Source organism: Citrus sinensis, chromosome 3 (genome assembly GCF_022201045.2).
Source record: "Citrus sinensis cultivar Valencia sweet orange chromosome 3, DVS_A1.0, whole genome shotgun sequence".
NCBI classification, from domain to species: Eukaryota; Viridiplantae; Streptophyta; class Magnoliopsida; order Sapindales; family Rutaceae; genus Citrus; species Citrus sinensis.
Window position 1 is genome coordinate 27,392,048 of NC_068558.1, and position 18,747 is coordinate 27,410,794.

The following is an 18,747-nucleotide window of genomic DNA, read 5'->3' on the forward strand; positions in this document are numbered from 1 at the left end:
ATTCGTGCGCTTGCGAGTACATTAAAATTTGCACAACAGTGATTGCACAACAAACAATATGATAGAGAGTTGGAATGCATGGCTTGGTGAAATGAGGAAAGCACCAGTTATGGCTTTAGTGGAACACATTAGGAAATGGATGATGAAAGCAGTAATTGAGATAAGACAAACTTATTAGAAGTGGCCAAGTGATGTTCATGCTTTTATTAACAAGAAGATAAACAATGTGTTGAAGATTGGTATGAATTATCACATCATACCAGCATGTGACGCCTTATATAAAGTTGAAACATGCCAAGAGTCTTATATTGTCAACCTTGATAAGTATACATGTAGTTGTGGGTTGTGACAGATTAGTGGCTTACCTTGTAAGCATGCAATGCCTTGTATAACTCACATTATGACTACTTATGAAAAGTATATTGCCCCTTATTTCTTAAAGAATGCATATTTAATGTGCTATTTTGGCATTATCCATCCATTACCGAACAAATCTAAATGACCACATGTTAAAGCTGATAAAATATTACCTTTAATTGTTCAAAGACCACCTGGCATGCCTAAGACATGTAAAAAAAGGGAGGTTGATGAACCACCAGCATATAAAAGAAATTTCACAACGTGTTGTTCATATTGTCGAGATGTTGGTCATAATATAAAAGTTTGCCCTGTTGATCCAGTCAATGCACATAAGAAGACCAGACATATATTTGTTAGTTTGAAATTGCTTAGAATTTAATTTTTTATTTTTTATAGTTCTTATTAAGTTATCTTCAAATTACAGCACGTTGTTCATACGTTTGAGGTATTTGTTACAATATAAAAGGTTGCTCTGTCAATCCAGCCAATGCACATTAGAAGACCAGACATATATTGGTTAGCTTGAAATTGCTTAGAATTTCATTTTTCAATTTTTTTTACTTACTATTAGGTTATCTTCAAATTACCCTCACCTAGAGTGACTACATATGGAGGGTAAATTGATGTTTTTTACATTTTTTGGGATGTAAATTGAATTTTTGTCACTATATATCGGGAGAAATATGAATTTAATCATATTTAAAGGATTGAGTGTACTAACATTACAAAATTTACGTCACTATGTTGAACAAAAGCATCACAAGAACTTGGCAGCAACCTCAGCTCAGGAGCATCATTTACAGGAGTGAACGTTGCTGGAAACTCAACATCTGGTGGATCTACATCAAGTATGTGATGTTTCATAAATGGTAATAAAGTTAAAAATCAATCTTTAAACTAAAACATAACTTTATTTAAATGAATTAAACTTGTTAATGATGGATGATGATGAATTATAATCAATAGCTGAGTCATCACCTAATACTTCAACGCCTATCCCAAAACAATCAACAAGGGGTTCAGCACAAGGAAAACACCAACAATAAAGGAAGCATCACGAATAAGCAAAGCAAAAAAGAGACAAAGGAATACATCAACAGCAAGAAACATAGCTTTTGATCAATTTTAAGTGCCACCAACAACAGGCATTGAAATTAGAGGCAGAGGCAAATCTGATTGGGGCCGCTCCACAATCTGCCCCAGTTTAAAAAAAAGGGACATTTGAAGGGTAAAGCAGTGGCTCAAAGTGACTGTAAGTTTTTTTCTTTAAAAATTAATCTTTTTATTTACATATAAGATATTGTTTTACCAACATGGTAACTACGAATTAGAGTTTTATGTTGCAGAGAAATATTGTACAGTAAATGACATGATGGCAGTAGTATGGACTGTTGAGTGGTAGAAAATACATATTTATAAAGGAGAAAACCGTCATTTTACATTTCAAGTTTTACTAACACCTTTACTTTTATGAATTTAACCTTCTTTTGATTTAATTTCGTTTGTTTTATTTTAATTAAGTATTTTATGTATTTTAGGGGCATCATAGTCATTTCACAATAAATGAGAGATCAGATGGCAAAACGGACATCACTTTTGAACTCAGGACGGTCAAAAACCTTAAGAGGAGCATAAAAGGAAAAATAGCACTGTTCACATGTACGGTACTATTCACGTGTACGGTTCTGTATACGTTACTGTTCATGACACTGTTCACATAGACAGACGATGACGTGGCATTGACTGATGATGTGGCATTGACTGATGAGGTGTCACGATCCTGTTGGGCTAAAATTCTTATGTACTGTTGATGGTGACGTGGCAACATATCAGTGGACGAAAAATCTCGCGTACGGTACATGCATCACACAGGATTATTTTCAACCAAACCGCGTTACTGTTCATCCGGGTCAAACCGTGTTACTGTTCATCCGCGTGGTCAAACCGTGGACTGTTGACTGATGACGTGGCACAATCCTGAGCGTCCAAACTGTTTTTAATCCGATGGCCATGATTTACTCCATGTATCTATAAAAAGGGGGTCTCTCCCCCCTAATTTGATACCTCTGAATCCATTTTTGGACTCTGTTTTCTGTAATTCCCTCTCCATCTTGTATTTTCTTCGTATTTTAATAAATTCTCATTTTGCCCCTAGTTCAATTATGAGTGGCTAATTTTCTTTCAAGCTTGGGTTGAAGGTGAAGTCTCAAAATGTGTCATGGGCTTAATTTGGTAAATTTATTTTCTCTTCCCCTCTAGTTTTTGTGGATGTTTTGACTTCTCGTCGATAAATAATACTAATCTTGTCTAGTACCGCCTTGGTTTCACCGGCCCTCTAGTACAAGGTTATTATTATTTGGCACGATAAGCCTTTAGCACCATATTGATTAGAGCGTGGTTCATGAGGTGTGGATTCCCCCCTCATGATTTAATTGGCATTAATACGGATTATTTAGCCCATGATGCATGTTGATACGGATCCAGATACCCAAGTACGTCATCTCAATAGAATTTTCTTCAATTTATTCTCGCCATTTCAATTCCAATTTTAGAATTTATTCTCGCCATTTTAATTTAAGTTTTAGCATATTCCAAATCATTTCCACCACAAATCCAATCACCCATTTACAAAATTAATTCTACACACAATTAAAATCCACCTTCTCGTGGGATCGACACTCGTCACCATTAGTCTATATTACAATAGATTCGTGCGCTTGCGAGTACAATAAAATTTGCACAACATGGACATTTACAGAAAATGGTGATGTTGATTTTGATATTTTGATACTTTTGAATACATTGTTACGACAGTGCAGTATATATATGTAATTACAGCCTAATTGTAGACTTTAAAAAACTAAGATGCAGGGTGTGTGCTCGTTTTTTTTTTTTAGAATTGTTAATTTTATAGTTTTATTAATTATTTATGCTAAATTACTATTTTTTTGGGTTGTTGTAGTTAATATTTGGTTTGTAATCCCTTGTCATATAAGCTGAAAAGGCAAAATGCAATATGTTGCTAGTGATGGTGAATATTGACTACAACAACATAAGTGTAATATTTTATTGAACTGAAAACACATATCACTGAATATAATACATGAGCTTCTTTAGTACATGGAAGTTTTCATTCAACTATTTAATTTAATTTCTACTACTTTCTAGCTTAATACTTCAGTTATGAGCAACACTAAGCATATACATCATGCAAAGATAATATGCAGCAGCCTAATGATTGAATCTGATTTTGCAGTAAGTTTATTAATCCTCATCTCTAGCATTTTCTTGTCTTTAATTCACGTATCATCATCACTTTCCAAACCGTCACGCAACTTTCCCAATCCTCTTTTAAGTACTCTATACTCATAATGATTGAACAAGATAATATACAACAACCTAATGATTGAATCGTATTTTGCAGCAAGTTTATTAATTATCAGCCTAATGATTGAATAAGATAATATTTAGCATGAACAAGTTTATTAATTTCCATCTCCAGCATGAACAAGATAATATGCAATAGCCTAATGATTGAATCGGATTTTGCAACAAGTTTATTAATTCCCATCCCCATCATCTTCTTATCTTTAATTCTCATATCATTATCACTTTCCAAACCGTCATGCAACTTTCCCAATCCTCTTATAAGTACTCTATATGCATACATACTTGATTTGCACCATCTAAAGAAATTACAGTCTTATTATCGCATTTGTAGTACAGCTTGTTAGAATTTGCAGTAGACTCTGAGATGTATATAGATGCACATTTACCGCAATCTCTGCATATTTTGTTTCTGAACTTGAGCACCTTCCCATTGATCTCCAACTCCTCATTTTTATCTTCATCTTCATCTTCAACATCAAACCAACTACCTTTTGAAGACGACATGCCTACTATTATTTCTTATTTTTTGTTATGTCATGTTTGTGATTTTGCTAAGTAAGAACCTTATTCAAATCTATAAAATAATGGTCAGTTTGATTTTTGAATTCGAATTGTTATAGTCATGGAGAGAGAATGATGGTTTTTTTTTCAAAATGAGTGGCTAAAATCACAGTGCAAATCCTAATAAAAAAGTGTTAATTTAATGGCATGCCTTGTAATTTTCTTGAATCCAAAGCCCAAATAAGGAATCAATTTAAACCAAACAAGTAAATATACATTTTTAATATTATAAGCCTAACACTCCCACATTTTTTGATAGATATGTCACATCAAAACCTTTGACAAAACTCAAATGTTCACACAATAACACCGTTAGGTAGAATATTCTATTTCTCACAAGGATAATTTCGTAATTTAATTATTCAATGTCAGCCAACCATTTAAAGTAATGGCAATTGGGGGGTAGAGTGATGTTTCGTATTCTTAGCAGGTAATTTAAAGATAATCACTTTAGTAAGGGGCATAATGAAATTTACCTTATTTTCTATTATTTCTTCTCTCTCACTAACATTGCAAATGGACAACAGTAGAGGTGGCAATTTAGGTTAGTGGTCATGTCGTGTCAAATTTAAGCTTACTCAAATCCAACTCATTTTTTTAATTGTGAACCCAACCCATTTATTATCTTGTCATAAATGTGTTACATATTTAACAAAATTTTTATTTTTTATAAGAATTATATTTCCTTGAAATTTTGTAGTGCTATACATTTATCTATTAACTACAATAAAAGTCAATTTATAATTAATTGTTTTATAAATGGATTATCATGTTAGAAAGTCTAAAACTAAACCCGACACAATTATTAATTGAATTGACATGAATACAACAAATTTAATAATCGTGTCAAATTCGACTATCTAAATTTATTTATTTTTGTCAAAATTTGTCAACGCTAAATAACAGCACCATGGCCACAATCATTTTTTTGGGGTAGGGCAAATAGCTTTTTTTTTTTTTTTTCAATTCTAGCAAATGTTGCATTGACTTCTCTAAAAATGTTGCATTACTAAGGAAGACTCATATCGTCTAAATTGACTTGTCTATAAAGCATCACTGCAATATTAATATCCTTAAAAGGTGCTTGTAAAACAGGTGGTGGCTTCCAGAAGCATCACTGCAATAGAAAAGTTGTAGGTGTAATACTAACGTGTTAAAATTTAAAAATCTTGTTTTTTCCTAACAAGTAATAGGACTGCAGTGTAATTGGCCCAAAAAAAATTTTAAAAAAAAGGTTAACTACCCTGTGTCAACATAATCTTGCCCTCGGAAACTTTATACATGCATTGCAACTGTAAACATATGTTCCAAATATTTTGTTTTTGGGCATTTTATTTTACTTTTTTGTAATTTGCTTTTATAAGAGCGATTATCAAATATAGTAAAAATTATAATGAGATCATATGGATTTTAAAAATATCATGCACAAACTCTAAATCTAAATTTTGCATACAAGTTTATTACTCCACGCTCAGATCGCGTGGCCCCCATCGCAACCCATGTTCGTTTAACCGCTCCACCCACGTGGAATCACACACGCCATCGTAAACATTTTATAAATAAAAAATATTATCGTTTTATCCGAAAATAGGAATCTAGTATCTACTCACTCGTACCAATGATGCGAATTATCCACCATTCAAAAGCAAACAAGCTTCATTAATGAAACATAATGCCACGCGTGCTTCAAATGATGGGAGTACAGGATCCTCTTGGAATAGGCCCGCACAAATATAAGAGCGAAATACGATGGCATTTACGTAATTAAGATGCAGAGGTAGGGATTAAAAATTTAAAACGATAATGCTATCGTAATCCACGTGGCAGAGTGGGACCTTGCTTATGTGCGTTAGTTGCTCTGGTGGCCCTTTTTAAGCGCCATTTAATTTGCCGTCGCTGTTCCGACGAAAAAGAACCAAAAAATTAAAAATAAAAACAATAAGGATTCGAAGATGAGAAAAAATGTGAAGGATTGAGACAAATCCTCTGTGCATTTGAAAGTGGTGAAGATCCGGCGATAAACTGGTAGTAATTTTCGCCTCGAGATGACTGTTTGGATGCCGAGAAACTGAAGGAAAACGAAGGAAAATGCGTCCCGAGGAATCAAATATAGACCTAAAGGAACTGCGGAAGTAATTTTGAGAAAATGAGAATAACAAGAAAGTAAAATTCAGAAAAAAAAAGTTTAAGAAATTTTTTAAATGGCAGTTGAGGTTGATCATCAAGCCTTCTTCGAGAGTAGCGCCAGGTCTTCACCTGAATTGTCATTTGACAGCCAGCAGCACCTTGAGTTTGAGGTATTTTATCAATAAAAAAAATTTATAAATGTAATTTTTTAATTATTACAGTTTTTTTAATTATATTTTTGGTTTCCATTTAATTGTGATTCAATTTCTCTACGGTTTTCGTTCTATTTAGAAAGTGTAGTTATGTAATCACACGTTTTTTTTTTTTTTTGGTGTGTGTATGGATTATATGAATTTTAAAATTAATTTATGATAATTAGATGATATTCAGTTTTATGAATTAACTTAATATTTAACAAATACGTGCTAAAAAAAATGCATTGTTACTTGGAATGAAAGGAAAGTTATGTTATGTTTGAATTTTACAAACAAGTATAACATAATGGAATCACTGCAGTCAAATATAAGTAGGCATCTGGATTGCGTGTATGATTGCTATATATTAAGTAAAATAGAAGTACAAAGGTTATACATATTACTCTAAATGTGTTTCTTGTGTTTTATGTAGCGTTGGTTGGATAATTTATTTATTTATGAATAAATTACGGAACTAACAGAAGTCTTAGTTGGGATCAGGTTGATAAATCCTTTCGTCGGCCATGATTTGGACGACATAGTCGGCAAAATTTGAATTACCTGTCATCTGGATTCAGATATTTTGTTTTGTTGCGTTTGTTTTCTCTGGAAGCATTCAAGAAATTGTTTTATCAAATGTTTAAAAGAAATCATTAGACTTCGGATTAGTATTTATGGAGGGCTATACAAGGAGTTCAAGCTCTTTGTTTCGGCTTTGAGAGAGTTGATAACTGCTGAAAATTATTTGGTCATTTCTTTTTCAATTTCTAAAATAACCATAACTTAATTTAGTTTAATTTGTTATATTGAAAAACCATTTGAGTAGATTCTCTTTAGTTTAATTTATTCCAGAACTTTGGCAGTAGATTGTCTATTTGAAAGTTCAGTTTTCCCCACTACATCCTCCTCAGTTAAAGCTCAAATGGAGGATTTAAAAACTTAATCCATTTGAATGTTGAGCATCATTTTAATTATTCTAGAGATTTTCTCTGAATTTTTTTTTATTTCTTTTATTGTTGTTATTTCTGGTTCTGGCTTTATGTGCAGTCTGTATCCCTCTCCAGTATTCTTGATCAAGGTTCAGTTTCTTTTGGAAAATATGCTACCGAGGCACTTGCATGGGAAAAACGGTCTGTTTTCCCTCATGACAGATTTCAGGAAGAGTTGGATAAATTCAAAAATCCCGGATTAGTTGCTCAGAAAAAGGCTTACTTTGAAGAATACTACAAAAAGCTTAGAGCTATTAAGGGATTACAAGCACAGCAGCAAGAATTCACCCAGCGTGATGCTTGCCAAGTTACACAGAGTAGTACCACAGATGTCAATTCAACAGTGTCAAAAGACGAAAACAATGTTAGCCAAATTCCTATTTCAGACAACAGCACAATTACTAGCCTCAACTCATCACCAGGAGGCACTGTGTGTGACTCAGGGCAAGATACTGAAGCACAATGGTGTAAAAATAGCTTGTCTACTGTTAAAGATGGCATGAAGAATATAACGAGTTTATTCTCATCTACTATCAAAGCAAAACATTCTACTAAAAGGACTTCTTCATCTCAAAATTCTCCAAGTGGTAGCATGAAAACTGCCTCTAAGAAAAGTCTGGTCTCCAGTTCAGTCAGCCATAAAACTAACCAGCCAAAGAAACAAGTACCTGGTTTACAGGCGAAGGTAAATGACCATTCTCTTGTTTTGCATGTCTGTTCCTAAATTACCTGCCCCCTATTTAACAGCTGAACTGAATATTCAACTCTGCTTTGAGAATTTCACTTTTTAATCTAACAAATTAGTCTAGCTAACTTCCTCTTCCATGAGCAGTTAAAAATCCTTGGATCTAGACAGGAAAGTTTCTTATAGATTAGAAAACTTTCTGCAAGCTGGAGATCACAATTTGGTGAAACGTCAGGCAGATTGAAGGCCAAACTAAATTTGACCAATAGGATGTTGGAATTTCTTGTTTATTTAAGTTGATTTCAATAAACTTGATGTCTTGTAATGACCAAAACAAGCAGTGATAGTTATTTCCTTACAATGGATAGTGTTCTATTATATCTGTTGCGTTTTCTACTATCAGTGTCTCATAGATAGGACATTCCATATCTTAAACAGGGAATTGTTGCCTCTCTCAGAAATAAGACAGATCTGGAAAGCAGCGGAACTGCAAAAAATGCTATTAAGGAATCCGAGAAGCCAAAACCAACCCATAGAAAAATCACTCAGAAGACTGATAACAGTCTTCTTCCGATTAAGAAAAGTGGTCCTAAAGCTGCAAGCAAAACTAAAAGACAAACTACAAAAGTTTGCCCCACTGCAACTGTTCCAGACTCTTTGTCAGCAAAGGGTAATCAGGTGTCATCATTTTCAAGTGTAAGAGCTCATCTGATGAAGCAAAGCAAAATTTCCCCAGGTTTGGCTGGAAAGTTACCACCAAGGTTGCCAGTTCCTGCTCAATCTGCTAAGATAGTGTCATCTTCTTCAAGTATAAGAGATCATCTGATGAAGCCTAGCACAACCTCCGTAGGTTTGGCTGGGAAGTTACTGACAAGGTCATCAGTTCCTGTTCAATGTGCTAAGCCAGTGTCATCTACATCAAGTACAAGAAGTCCAGTGAAGCCAAGCACCACCTCTGAAGGCTTGGCTGGGAAGTTACCAACAAGGTTGCCAGTTCCTACTCAATCTGCTAAGCAAGTGTCATCTTCTTCAAGTATAAGAACTCCTCCGGCAAAGCCAAGCAAAAACTCTCAAGGCTTGGCTGGGAAGTTACTGACAAGGTCATCAGTTCCTGTTCAATGTGCTAAGCCAGTGTCATCTACATCAAGTAGAAGAAGTCCAGCGAAGCCAAGCACCACCTCTGAAGGCTCAGCTGGGAAGTTGCCAACAAGGTTGCCAGTTCCTACTCAATCTGTTATGCAAGTGTCATCTTCTTCAAGTTTAAGAACTCCTCCGGCAAAGCCAAGCAAAAACTCTCAAGGCTTGGCTGGGAAGTTATCAAAAAGGTCATCGATTCATGTTCCATGTGGTATGCCAGTGTCATCTTCTTCAAGTTTAACTCGTCCAGTGAATCCAAACACACCTCCCCAAGGCATGGATGAGAAGTTACCTAAAAGTATACCGGTTAGTTCTCTATCTTCTAAGGTAAATTAGATGTTTGTGTGTTAAATTTTTGAGTGTTTTTAATATTTGGTAATGACTTCCTCTCACAGTTGAATAATATTTATAATTGCAGGGTATTTCAAAGGATAAAGCTTCTACTGGTGGTTCGAGAAACCTGGGCAACAGGTCTGATTCTCACTCACCCTCTTCCTTAGCCTCTCCCTTAAACCATTTGATTTGTGTAATTTTCAGGATATTTGGTTGAGTTGTTAGGAAGCTTTAGAAATTCAGTGGTTCTTGTACCAGTTGAAGAGTGAAGTCATTTAATTCATGTAGTGCTCAAAATTTGTTTTGTTAAGAAATTATGACATATTTTGCTTTTCTAATTTGCAAATGACAGGTTAATGCGGATCATTTCAGCTTTAGAATTTCTTTTTTCATCTAGTGTAAGATATGCGATAAGAATATGATTTACGGGGCACGTGTGCAGATACTTGATCTTAAACCAATAAACTTGAATAGTTTTTACGAGCCAGGATGAAGCTGGCAAGTGTTTTTTCAAATGGAGAAAACCAATGCATGTTATATTTGGATGCTAACTGTTTAAATTATTTGTCATTGTCTGTATCTGCTTCTTCCATTTCTTGTGTCTCATGAGGTTTGGAAAATAGAATCTGATTGATTATCATGTCTGCAAATAACAGGTCTGCAAACCTTTCTTCTCCGAGTAAATCAAGTCAAATTGTTGGAGCTCAGCTTGGACACAGGAGTCTTGTCCAAGGAGGAAAACAGAAAGAGGTGATTAATTGCTCTAGTTTATATATATGGATCCACTTGCTGATGGTCTCTACTTCAGAAAATTATACTTGTTATGCTTGTTCACTGCCTTCAACTAACCAGTGATGAATGCAATATTTTAAAGTTACTAAGAGTGGAAATCTTGCATTGCAGGGAAAAGAAAAAGAAATTCTTGAGCTTGGAAGAGATCCCAAAGCTCTATCATCTACTGGACCAAGAAGAGACCCAAAGCCTCCATCGTCTATGGTGTCCAATAATTTCAAGACTCTGCATGAAAAGCGAGTCCCTAAGGTCGCATATCTTTTATCATCTCTAACTTTGTTTGCTTAGGGTTTGTTTGAGAAGAAAATTTTGAATTGAATACATTTATCGGATTAACATTTGTTATATTATATCCCCATCTTTCTTCCATTATTTTGTGGACATACTAAAGCAATGTGGTTGACGTTTCAGATTGCACCACGGCAGTCTGGGGATGAAAAACGTGGTCGAATTAGTATTGCTACAAAGTCGGCACGCAGACAAATGAGACCTAGCAGGCAGTGAATGGGATACATAGGAGAAACCCCGTCTTGTCAATCAACTCGTTCAATAGTTTGCAAAGTTGCTGGGGGCATATGTAGATGACACTTGCGTCACTCTTACCTATGCAACGAAAGGACTGGGTACAATTGCGATTGAAGTAGCAGAAAGCAAATTCAATAAAATGAACACGTAGAGATATTGCATCTTTGTAAATAAAGAAAAATATGTAGTCCATCAGGCTAAGTGAGAATTACTGTATTGGTTAATAGTTACAGTCTTTCAGATAGGAAGTTTATGCTCATGCAAGGCTCTCTTTTTTCTGAAGGCTATCGAGGAATGCAAATAACAAATTGCAAATTTTAGATAGTTGATTGTTGTTGCTGTTGTTGTTGTGCTTTTTTTTTTCTCCTTTAAAAAGGAATTCTTTTCCCTATTATATAATCTTATGAGAAGTGGGTTCCCATGTTGCCCTTTATGAGTCAATTTCCTGGCTCTGCCTCTGCTGGGAATCTCCTTCAAAGATTCTCTCTCTTGCTTTTGATGCCTACAGTATCAATGGATCAAATTCAAGTCAACACCGGTGCCGTTGCATGCCAAAAGCCTTTTCACGATTACAAAAATTAAGTGGGTGTTCACTGTTTTCCAAAACCAAAATAAGGCAAGAGAAAGATAGGGTGTGTTTGGAATTGTCTTTTCATTAGGTGTTTTGCATTTTGCAAGAACAAAAAGTTAGAAACTATGTTTAGTGGGCATGTTTTTTAACAGTAAATGGAGAATTAGTAAAATGAAATATCTGTATCTCCTCACTTTTTTAAAGAAAATTGGATGAAGCAAAACGGTTGTTCTCCACTTTTGTAGAAGCAGTTCTTTATTTTTAAGGTAACTAAGTTGCCTGTAGAAGAAAAGTTGTGTGTATTTTTTTTTTTTTAATTTGAATGGGTTTAATTAGGAATATCTAAATGACTTCTTTTTTAATATCTAAATATAAGTGAACTTTTGTCTGTTTTTATAAATAAATAAAAAATCTTAAATATGGTTATTTGATTTATATTCTTATAATTTAAAACAAAAAAGATTATACTTTATAGTTTAAAAAATAAATATATTTTGTAGAGATATTTTTGAAATATAATATTTACTTCTCATTCAGACATTCTCTTAATTAAATAAAAGTCACAAAAGTTTACTTTTCTATTAAGATATGAATTTTTAAAAATCAAACATAAGTTAAGAAAAACAAACAAGTAAATTTCAAATTTCAAACATTTAACCTACAAACCATGTCTAGCACTCAGATACCACATTCAATTCAACCTTTATCAAATTCCCTTCTCACTTTTCCAAATTATCAAATGTCATCTATCTATGCAAGCTCACCAAAGCTCAACTCTCTATGCAAGTCTCCTTACCTCTCATATAATTTTTTTTTAATGGTTGTTAAATTTTTATAGTGATTTTTCTTATGTAAATGTATAAGATGCAAATCTCATTTTTTTAATAATTTTTTTCTTATAAAAGAAACGAAGTTGTTTGTAAATAGATTGTTTTTATTTAGTTTGATTGGTGCTTTAAAATATAATTTTATGTCATTCTATTTTTGTTGTTATGAGCTTGATGTTTTAGATGACTTTCCCCTTAGGTTATGAATGTGTTAAAGCACGTTTTATAAAAATTTCCACTAAAAGTATCTCACTATTTTTATTTTTAAATAATTAATAATATTTTGAAAACAAGCTACAAACATAATTTTATTTCTAAATAATAATTAACTAGAATTAAAATACTATTTTTCTTCTCTAAAACAAATGCATAAAATATCAAACAGTACCAAATGCCCTCTAAAAATTGTTTGCCGCGGTTTTTATTTATTTATATATTTATTTTTTTGCTAAATAGAAATCAGTTTCAAAATAGTAATTAAGTAGAATGTTGGATGGAAAAAATATTTTTTTGTTCTAAATTAGAAAACATATATTCGATTCTCATTCCAATTATTTTACTCATTTTATAAAACAAAAGCGAACCCATGTTTGATTTTAGAAAACAAAAACAATATAGTGAAGCAGCAAGTGCCAAAAAGTAAAAGTATAATAAACGTATGCAAAAGAAAAGTTGTATATTCAAAACCTGTTTTCCCCAATCTGTGAAGACTATTTTGAGAGCAAGCAAAGCTGCTTGTACAAAAGATCCTGTTGCTAGTCCAATCAAAAGACCTTTCCCTTTTAACTGAAAAACGAAAGCCAAAACTGCTGCTATTGGAATTCCAACAAGATAATATGCTCCAAGATTCACAAAGGCTCCTATCTTTTGCCACCCACTTCCCCTTGCAACACCTGAAATAAACAATAAAACATGTTTTTGGAAAATTATTAAGTGAATTTACAGATAATAATTTGTTGCTTTGACATGACTTAAGCAGATTTTTTTTTTTTTGAAAAAAAAAATCAAGCTGATTTTTATACCTTTCCTTTTCTTACTCATTTTTCAAAATGGATTTGAGATTAATGTTTTCGGTTTAAAGAGTTTTATGTAAAAACATGTTACTAAACGTGTTTATTACCTTAAAGACATTACTTTCTTTTTAAAAAATATCAACATATTTCATCAGAATAATTAAAAATCTGGTAATGTAAACATATATTCAACCTCACCGTTTTCTTTAATACGATGTAAAGACATTGCTTCAAAAAATATATATTCTCTAAGAATGATTAAAAAAAACTGTGTGTTTGGTGCTGTATTCCAAATGATATTTTTGCATTTGTATTAGAGTATGGATGTGATTAATTTTTAATAAATATACAAGCAAGTTTTGTAGTTGATTTCAAAGTTGATTTGAAAATAAAATTATTGAAATATCTTTAGTAGTTTGCCTAGAAATAGTACTAAATAATAATTAAAAATTTATTTTAATAACATGCACTGTCTGCAGTTGTCTTGGAAAATGATTTTTTTTAATTATCTTTGATGAGACCCAGTAATTTGATTTACTACATTTTACTGACATAAATATAAAGAAGTCGCTTTTTCTTTTTTTCCTTACAAAACGGGGGGCCGATTAGAGTGGGAAACAAAAATTATTCGTTTTTTTATGTTTTTAATTACATGTAATAAACAAGTAGCATTTGTTTTCATGCAAATCGAAAACATTATAAAAATTAATTCTACCAAACAAGTTCTCTTAATTTATATTTCTGTAAAATGAAAAACAACTGTGCAAAAACGATACTAAACGCTCCTGAACATTTTGAAATTATATCACTAATAAAATGTCAGTCTTCCAATTCAAATAAAAATTTTTAAGAATGGAAACGGTGGTTAAAGTGGTATTTTTTGGTAGTACTGTAAGGTCTGCTTATGTTTTTTAGAAGATTGGTATCAATTTCAAAGTGGTATTTTTTGAAAACGAAATTGGTATTTGATAGACCAAGAAACAGGTTTCAAGATGATTTAGAACAAACCTGAGAGTACTGCTTGTAAACTGTCCATAATAATTGAGAGACAAATGAAAGGAACCATATCTGCCAAACGATGAACAATGTTCTCGGAGCTGCTCAAAGCATATCCCAAAATATGGCGACAGAACAATAGAACTATGCTCACAGTAACCATCTCTGCTGCTGCAAGAATGATTATGGCACAGACAGCCATTTTCGCTGCCTTCGGATTCCCAGCTCCCAGCTCATTGGAAACTCGAGTACTGTAAAATGGTTATTAATGGTTGAAGCTTTTTCATTTGAAAATGATGAACTATCAATGCACGTGCACAAAAATTGTGAGGTTTTTAGAGGCTGGGAGCAGACCTTACAGTACTACCAAATCCATACGGTATGAAGTAGTGCAAATAAGTAATGGTAAAGCTGTTAGGAGAAGGAAAAAAAAAAGAGATCAGACTTAGAAACAATATTGTATTCAAAATCCCACATTATCAAATTGAGCAAGTGTCTGTTTCTCATGCTTCTGAAAAAATATTTAATCAAAGGCTTCTGATTGAGTCATTTTCGATGTCAATTTTTGAAGTTGGCGTGACTCTATTATATGATTGCCACATGATTCAAAGATTTTTTGTTTTTAATTACACTGACTTTTTAACATCTATCTTGCCAATGATGTTTTCATGTCACTTCAATTTGTATACAGTAGTTTCAGCAAAGAGTTTACGTCCCTGATATTATTCTAATTTGACAAAATGGTGATAATGTAATAATTGAAAGTGACTCATAAACAACTTTTTATAGAAGCAAAGAAGCCCAACATTTGAGATTCTTCCCTTAAAATTGGAGCTTTTTGCAATTATAGCTTAAAAAGAAGCCATGTCAAGTGGGCACTAAAACACATACCACAGTGAAAAAACTGAAGCCTCTAGTTTGGGATTTGGTAGCAGTCCAGAAAGCAGAATAAGAACCTCATATGACCACCATTCAAAACTACATGCACATGCCAAGAAAAAAAAACGTTTAAAAAACCTGGAACAAAATAGTTAAATGGTTCAAAGCCAACAATTTCCTCATAGAAAAGAAAAAAAAATTTACCAAACCATTACAGCAGAAGGAACAGAAAATCTGATGAACTCTTTGATGCTCGAGAACACATCTATCGAAAAACTAGCTCTAGTTTTTTCACATTCTGAAGAATACTTTATGTAAAATCCAAGCAACAACACATTGAACCAATACGATAAGCCGACGGCCAAAGCAGCTCCATTACTTCCCAGTTTTATTTTAAACACTAGTGCCCAACAAAGAGGAATATGAAAGCACAAAGTTAAAACTGAGCTATAAAGCATTGGAAGGATCAAACTTTGAACCTGAAAAAATCTGATGAATGATTGAAGAACAGCATAGGAAAAGAGGTTAGGGATTAAAAATATTGCGTATTTTTTAGCGACACGGGAGATCGAAGGGTCTTGGCCAACAAGGATTAGTAGCTTGTCGGTAAAAATCCATAGAAGAGATATTGGAAAACAGACTATAATGAGTGAGATGATGGAGCAGTGTTTGTAGATTCCAAGTTTCTGAAATTGCTCAGCTCCATAAGCTTGTCCACATAGTGTCTCCAATGCACTTGCCATTCCAAACTGCTCAGGAATTTACAAAATTCTGGTAACTTGATAAACAATTAACAAGTAGTGCCAATTAGTTCAAATGTTTCCTTTTCTCAGGTTTTGGTGTTAGCTTGTCATTGACATCAATGCATGTCTTTTACCCAATTCTTTTTATTGGGAAAGATTTTTGGTCTCAATTTTAAGAAGATATGAACATCACACATGAAATAGTTAAACAAAAAATTCAAAATATTCACAATACAAGTTTATAAGTAAGTTATTAGAAGTATAAGATAGTCGGCCTTGAATAATAAGAATCAGAATATCAATGTTATCCTTAACCAAAAAAATGTATGAGCTAAGGTTCAAAAGCTTTATTAAGCTTAAGACTAAGCTCTAACATGATCTAAATTAATGACTTAGCTTAAAGGAAAAGCTGATCTTTCTATCCAATTGATTTTAGACCAAAATTTTATAAAAATGCAAAAAGAAAAAAGAGAGAAGTGAAGAAAGACTTAACTAGGAGACTAAAGCCAGTAACACTAGTGAAAGAAGTAGCGATGGAGGCTCCAGACAGGGAGAGCTCATCAAGGTGTCCCACCATTATCACTGAAACAACCTGCAAAAGATACTGCAGCACTGTCACAGCGACCATTGGAGCTGCTATGGAGCTCACTTTCTTTATCTCTTTCAAAGAAACCACCAATTTGCTACCCATAATAATTAAAATTCCCTTTTATTGATAATTTATTTTTCTCCTAAATCCACACGCTGCTTCTTATATCAATACATGAGAATAAAACTTGATAATTAGTTAATGGATTATCTTGATTAACCCAGATAGTGCATGTTCCACTCATCTGCCGTTCCAAATAAAACTTATCTGCCTTTCCAATTAAAACTCTCTTTATTCCCCATTTGGTGATGATTGATTTGATTCGATATTTGTGCATTTTTTAATCTTGTCTTTTCATACAAAATGTTTCAAGTGATAAGGAATGATCCCTTAATTTATTGCTGATTGAAACAATGTGTGGATCTCATTAGACTTAGGTGGTTGTCCATCTCACTCGATTTCTTGATGTTTTTCGTGACAAACAGGTAAGCTTTTAAAAAGGATAATGCAGTATTGGACCACTTCCATGACTGAGAATGAACTCATATATGGTTTTATTTAAAGCTCCTTTAATCTATTTCTGAGTGTTGTGTGTTGTGCAGAACTGCAGAAATTGGTTTATTCTCCGTTTAATTTCTTCATTAAACCTATAACTCCCTTCCTACACGTGAGAATAGATCCAAGCACTCTCACATAGGGATGGCAAAATCCGGGTCCGATCCGGGTTTAGCCTTTCCGGATCCGGACCCGGATACCATTTTCTTTTCCCGGACCCGGATTTTTTCACCCGGGTCCGGGTCCGGGTTCAACCCGGAAAAATCCGGGTTTCCAGATTTCGGGTTTTGAACCCGAATCAATGAATCAATATCAATTTTTAAAATTCTAAAAATAAAAAATTAATACATTTCCAAGCAATAACACATCTAGATTAATCAATAAAATTAATTAAGAAATAATATTAAAATTAGATATCCGGGTCCGGGTTCCGGATGTTCGAGTTAACCTAAACCCGGACCCGGACCCAAATATATCCGGATTATTAAAATTTATTCCTGACCCAGATTTTTTTACATTCCGGTACGGGTTCAACCCGACCCAGATTATCCGGGTTCGTCCGGATCCGGGCCGGGTCTGGATTATTTTGCCATCCCTAATCTCACATGTGTAAACGTAGAAAAAGATTTTCTTGCAAATATTTGGAAAAGAGATTCGACTTGTTCTGTACTCAAATATTCAGGATGTGGTTGTGCCGCACCGAATTATCCCGCCATTATCCCAATAGATCCCACCAATATATATTATTAGTTAAAAAAATTAAAAAATAAAACTAGTATTATACATTTCATGAATGCAACATAAATGCAAGAGTGAACAAGTTTCATACATTTAGACTCAGGCACCCCCGTTTCCTAATAATGACTAGTTCAAAATTCTGGTAATATAAGCAATGACTAGTTAAAATAAATTGTTTATTGGATTTAGAAACTCATGTAAATAAAAGTTGTTTCACTAAGGAACCCTCCTCCATAAAACCATGATCAAACTCACAGTCGCACCATAAATTAAAATCATACAGCTTATCTAGTTGTTTCCATGGCAATCACTCCATAGACATGACAAAATCTTTACTAGATTTAGAAGCAAATATAAGATAAACTTCTGACTCATAAATAGTTCGGTAGCAAGTTTATCCATTGGGAAGAGAAGATAGCAAAATATAGAAACCACCCATCTGAGGAGAACAACATGAATGTGTTAAGGAACAAAGTTCTCCTCATACATTTTTCCAGTTCTACGACGTAACAAAATAGTAAAACATATTTAACGACAAGAGGTGAGAAGGAAAACTTGTCACTCATAATACACACGAAAGGATGAACATAGCTCAATTCACTACGACATTTGAGGCATAAATGGTATATTTTTCTTTTTCCCAGCACTTGACTCTAATGATTGATAGAATTAGAAAAACAAAATTAGGAGTTTGTCTCCAAGAAAACAAATTCTAGGAAAAATGAAGTTGGTTTCTAAGAACA

The 18,747-nt window shown here is 33.4% G+C and overlaps 2 protein-coding genes across 4 annotated transcripts; one reads left to right on the forward strand and one right to left on the reverse strand.

Moving 5' to 3' along the window:
- The first annotated feature begins 6,198 nt into the window (after positions 1 to 6,198).
- On the forward strand, positions 6,199 to 11,417 carry LOC102618044 (flocculation protein FLO11-like). Of its 2 annotated transcripts, none has more exons than XM_006478322.4 (7): positions 6,199 to 6,608; positions 7,680 to 8,306; positions 8,745 to 9,770; positions 9,862 to 9,914; positions 10,433 to 10,526; positions 10,680 to 10,817; positions 10,980 to 11,417. In XM_006478322.4, exons 1-7 carry the CDS (start codon positions 6,513 to 6,515, stop codon positions 11,070 to 11,072), a joined length of 2,127 nt encoding a protein of 708 aa, XP_006478385.2. In that variant the 5' UTR covers positions 6,199 to 6,512; the 3' UTR covers positions 11,073 to 11,417. The 2 variants fall into 2 exon arrangements, with proteins under 2 accessions (XP_006478385.2, XP_006478386.2); XM_006478323.4 differs by having other exon boundaries at positions 8,745 to 9,749.
- LOC102617575 (protein DETOXIFICATION 14-like) lies at positions 11,229 to 17,049 on the reverse strand. Of its 2 annotated transcripts, XM_006478320.4 has the most exons (7): positions 16,616 to 17,035; positions 15,584 to 16,128; positions 15,392 to 15,478; positions 14,855 to 14,911; positions 14,513 to 14,751; positions 13,179 to 13,384; positions 11,229 to 11,595 (listed from the first exon to the last, which is right to left on the reverse strand). In XM_006478320.4, the coding sequence occupies exons 1-7, from the start codon at positions 16,811 to 16,813 to the stop codon at positions 11,524 to 11,526; spliced, it is 1,404 nt and encodes a 467-aa protein (XP_006478383.2). In that variant the 5' UTR covers positions 16,814 to 17,035; the 3' UTR covers positions 11,229 to 11,523. The 2 variants fall into 2 exon arrangements, with proteins under 2 accessions (XP_006478383.2, XP_006478384.2); XM_006478321.4 differs by lacking the exon at positions 14,855 to 14,911 and having other exon boundaries at positions 16,616 to 17,049.
- Positions 17,050 to 18,747: the final 1,698 nt, after the last annotated feature.

Bases quoted from the DNA above. Each gene is read 5' to 3' on its own strand.
- LOC102618044 (XM_006478322.4), top strand. From the start codon at position 6,513: ATGGCAGTTGAGGTTGATCATCAAGCCTTCTTCGAGAGTAGCGCCAGG. The intron at 9,915-10,432 runs GTCTGATTCTCA...TGCAAATAACAG, and splicing joins TCGAGAAACCTGGGCAACAG to GTCTGCAAACCTTTCTTCTC. The intron at 10,527-10,679 runs GTGATTAATTGC...CTTGCATTGCAG, and splicing joins AAGGAGGAAAACAGAAAGAG to GGAAAAGAAAAAGAAATTCT.
- LOC102617575 (XM_006478320.4), bottom strand. From the start codon at position 16,813: ATGGGTAGCAAATTGGTGGTTTCTTTGAAAGAGATAAAGAAAGTGAGC. The intron at 14,912-15,391 runs GTATGTGTTTTA...TTCTCCTAACAG, and splicing joins GCTTCAGTTTTTTCACTGTG to CTTTACCATTACTTATTTGC. The intron at 11,596-13,178 runs GTTTTGAATATA...TTGATACTGTAG, and splicing joins TCACAGATTGGGGAAAACAG to GCATCAAAAGCAAGAGAGAG.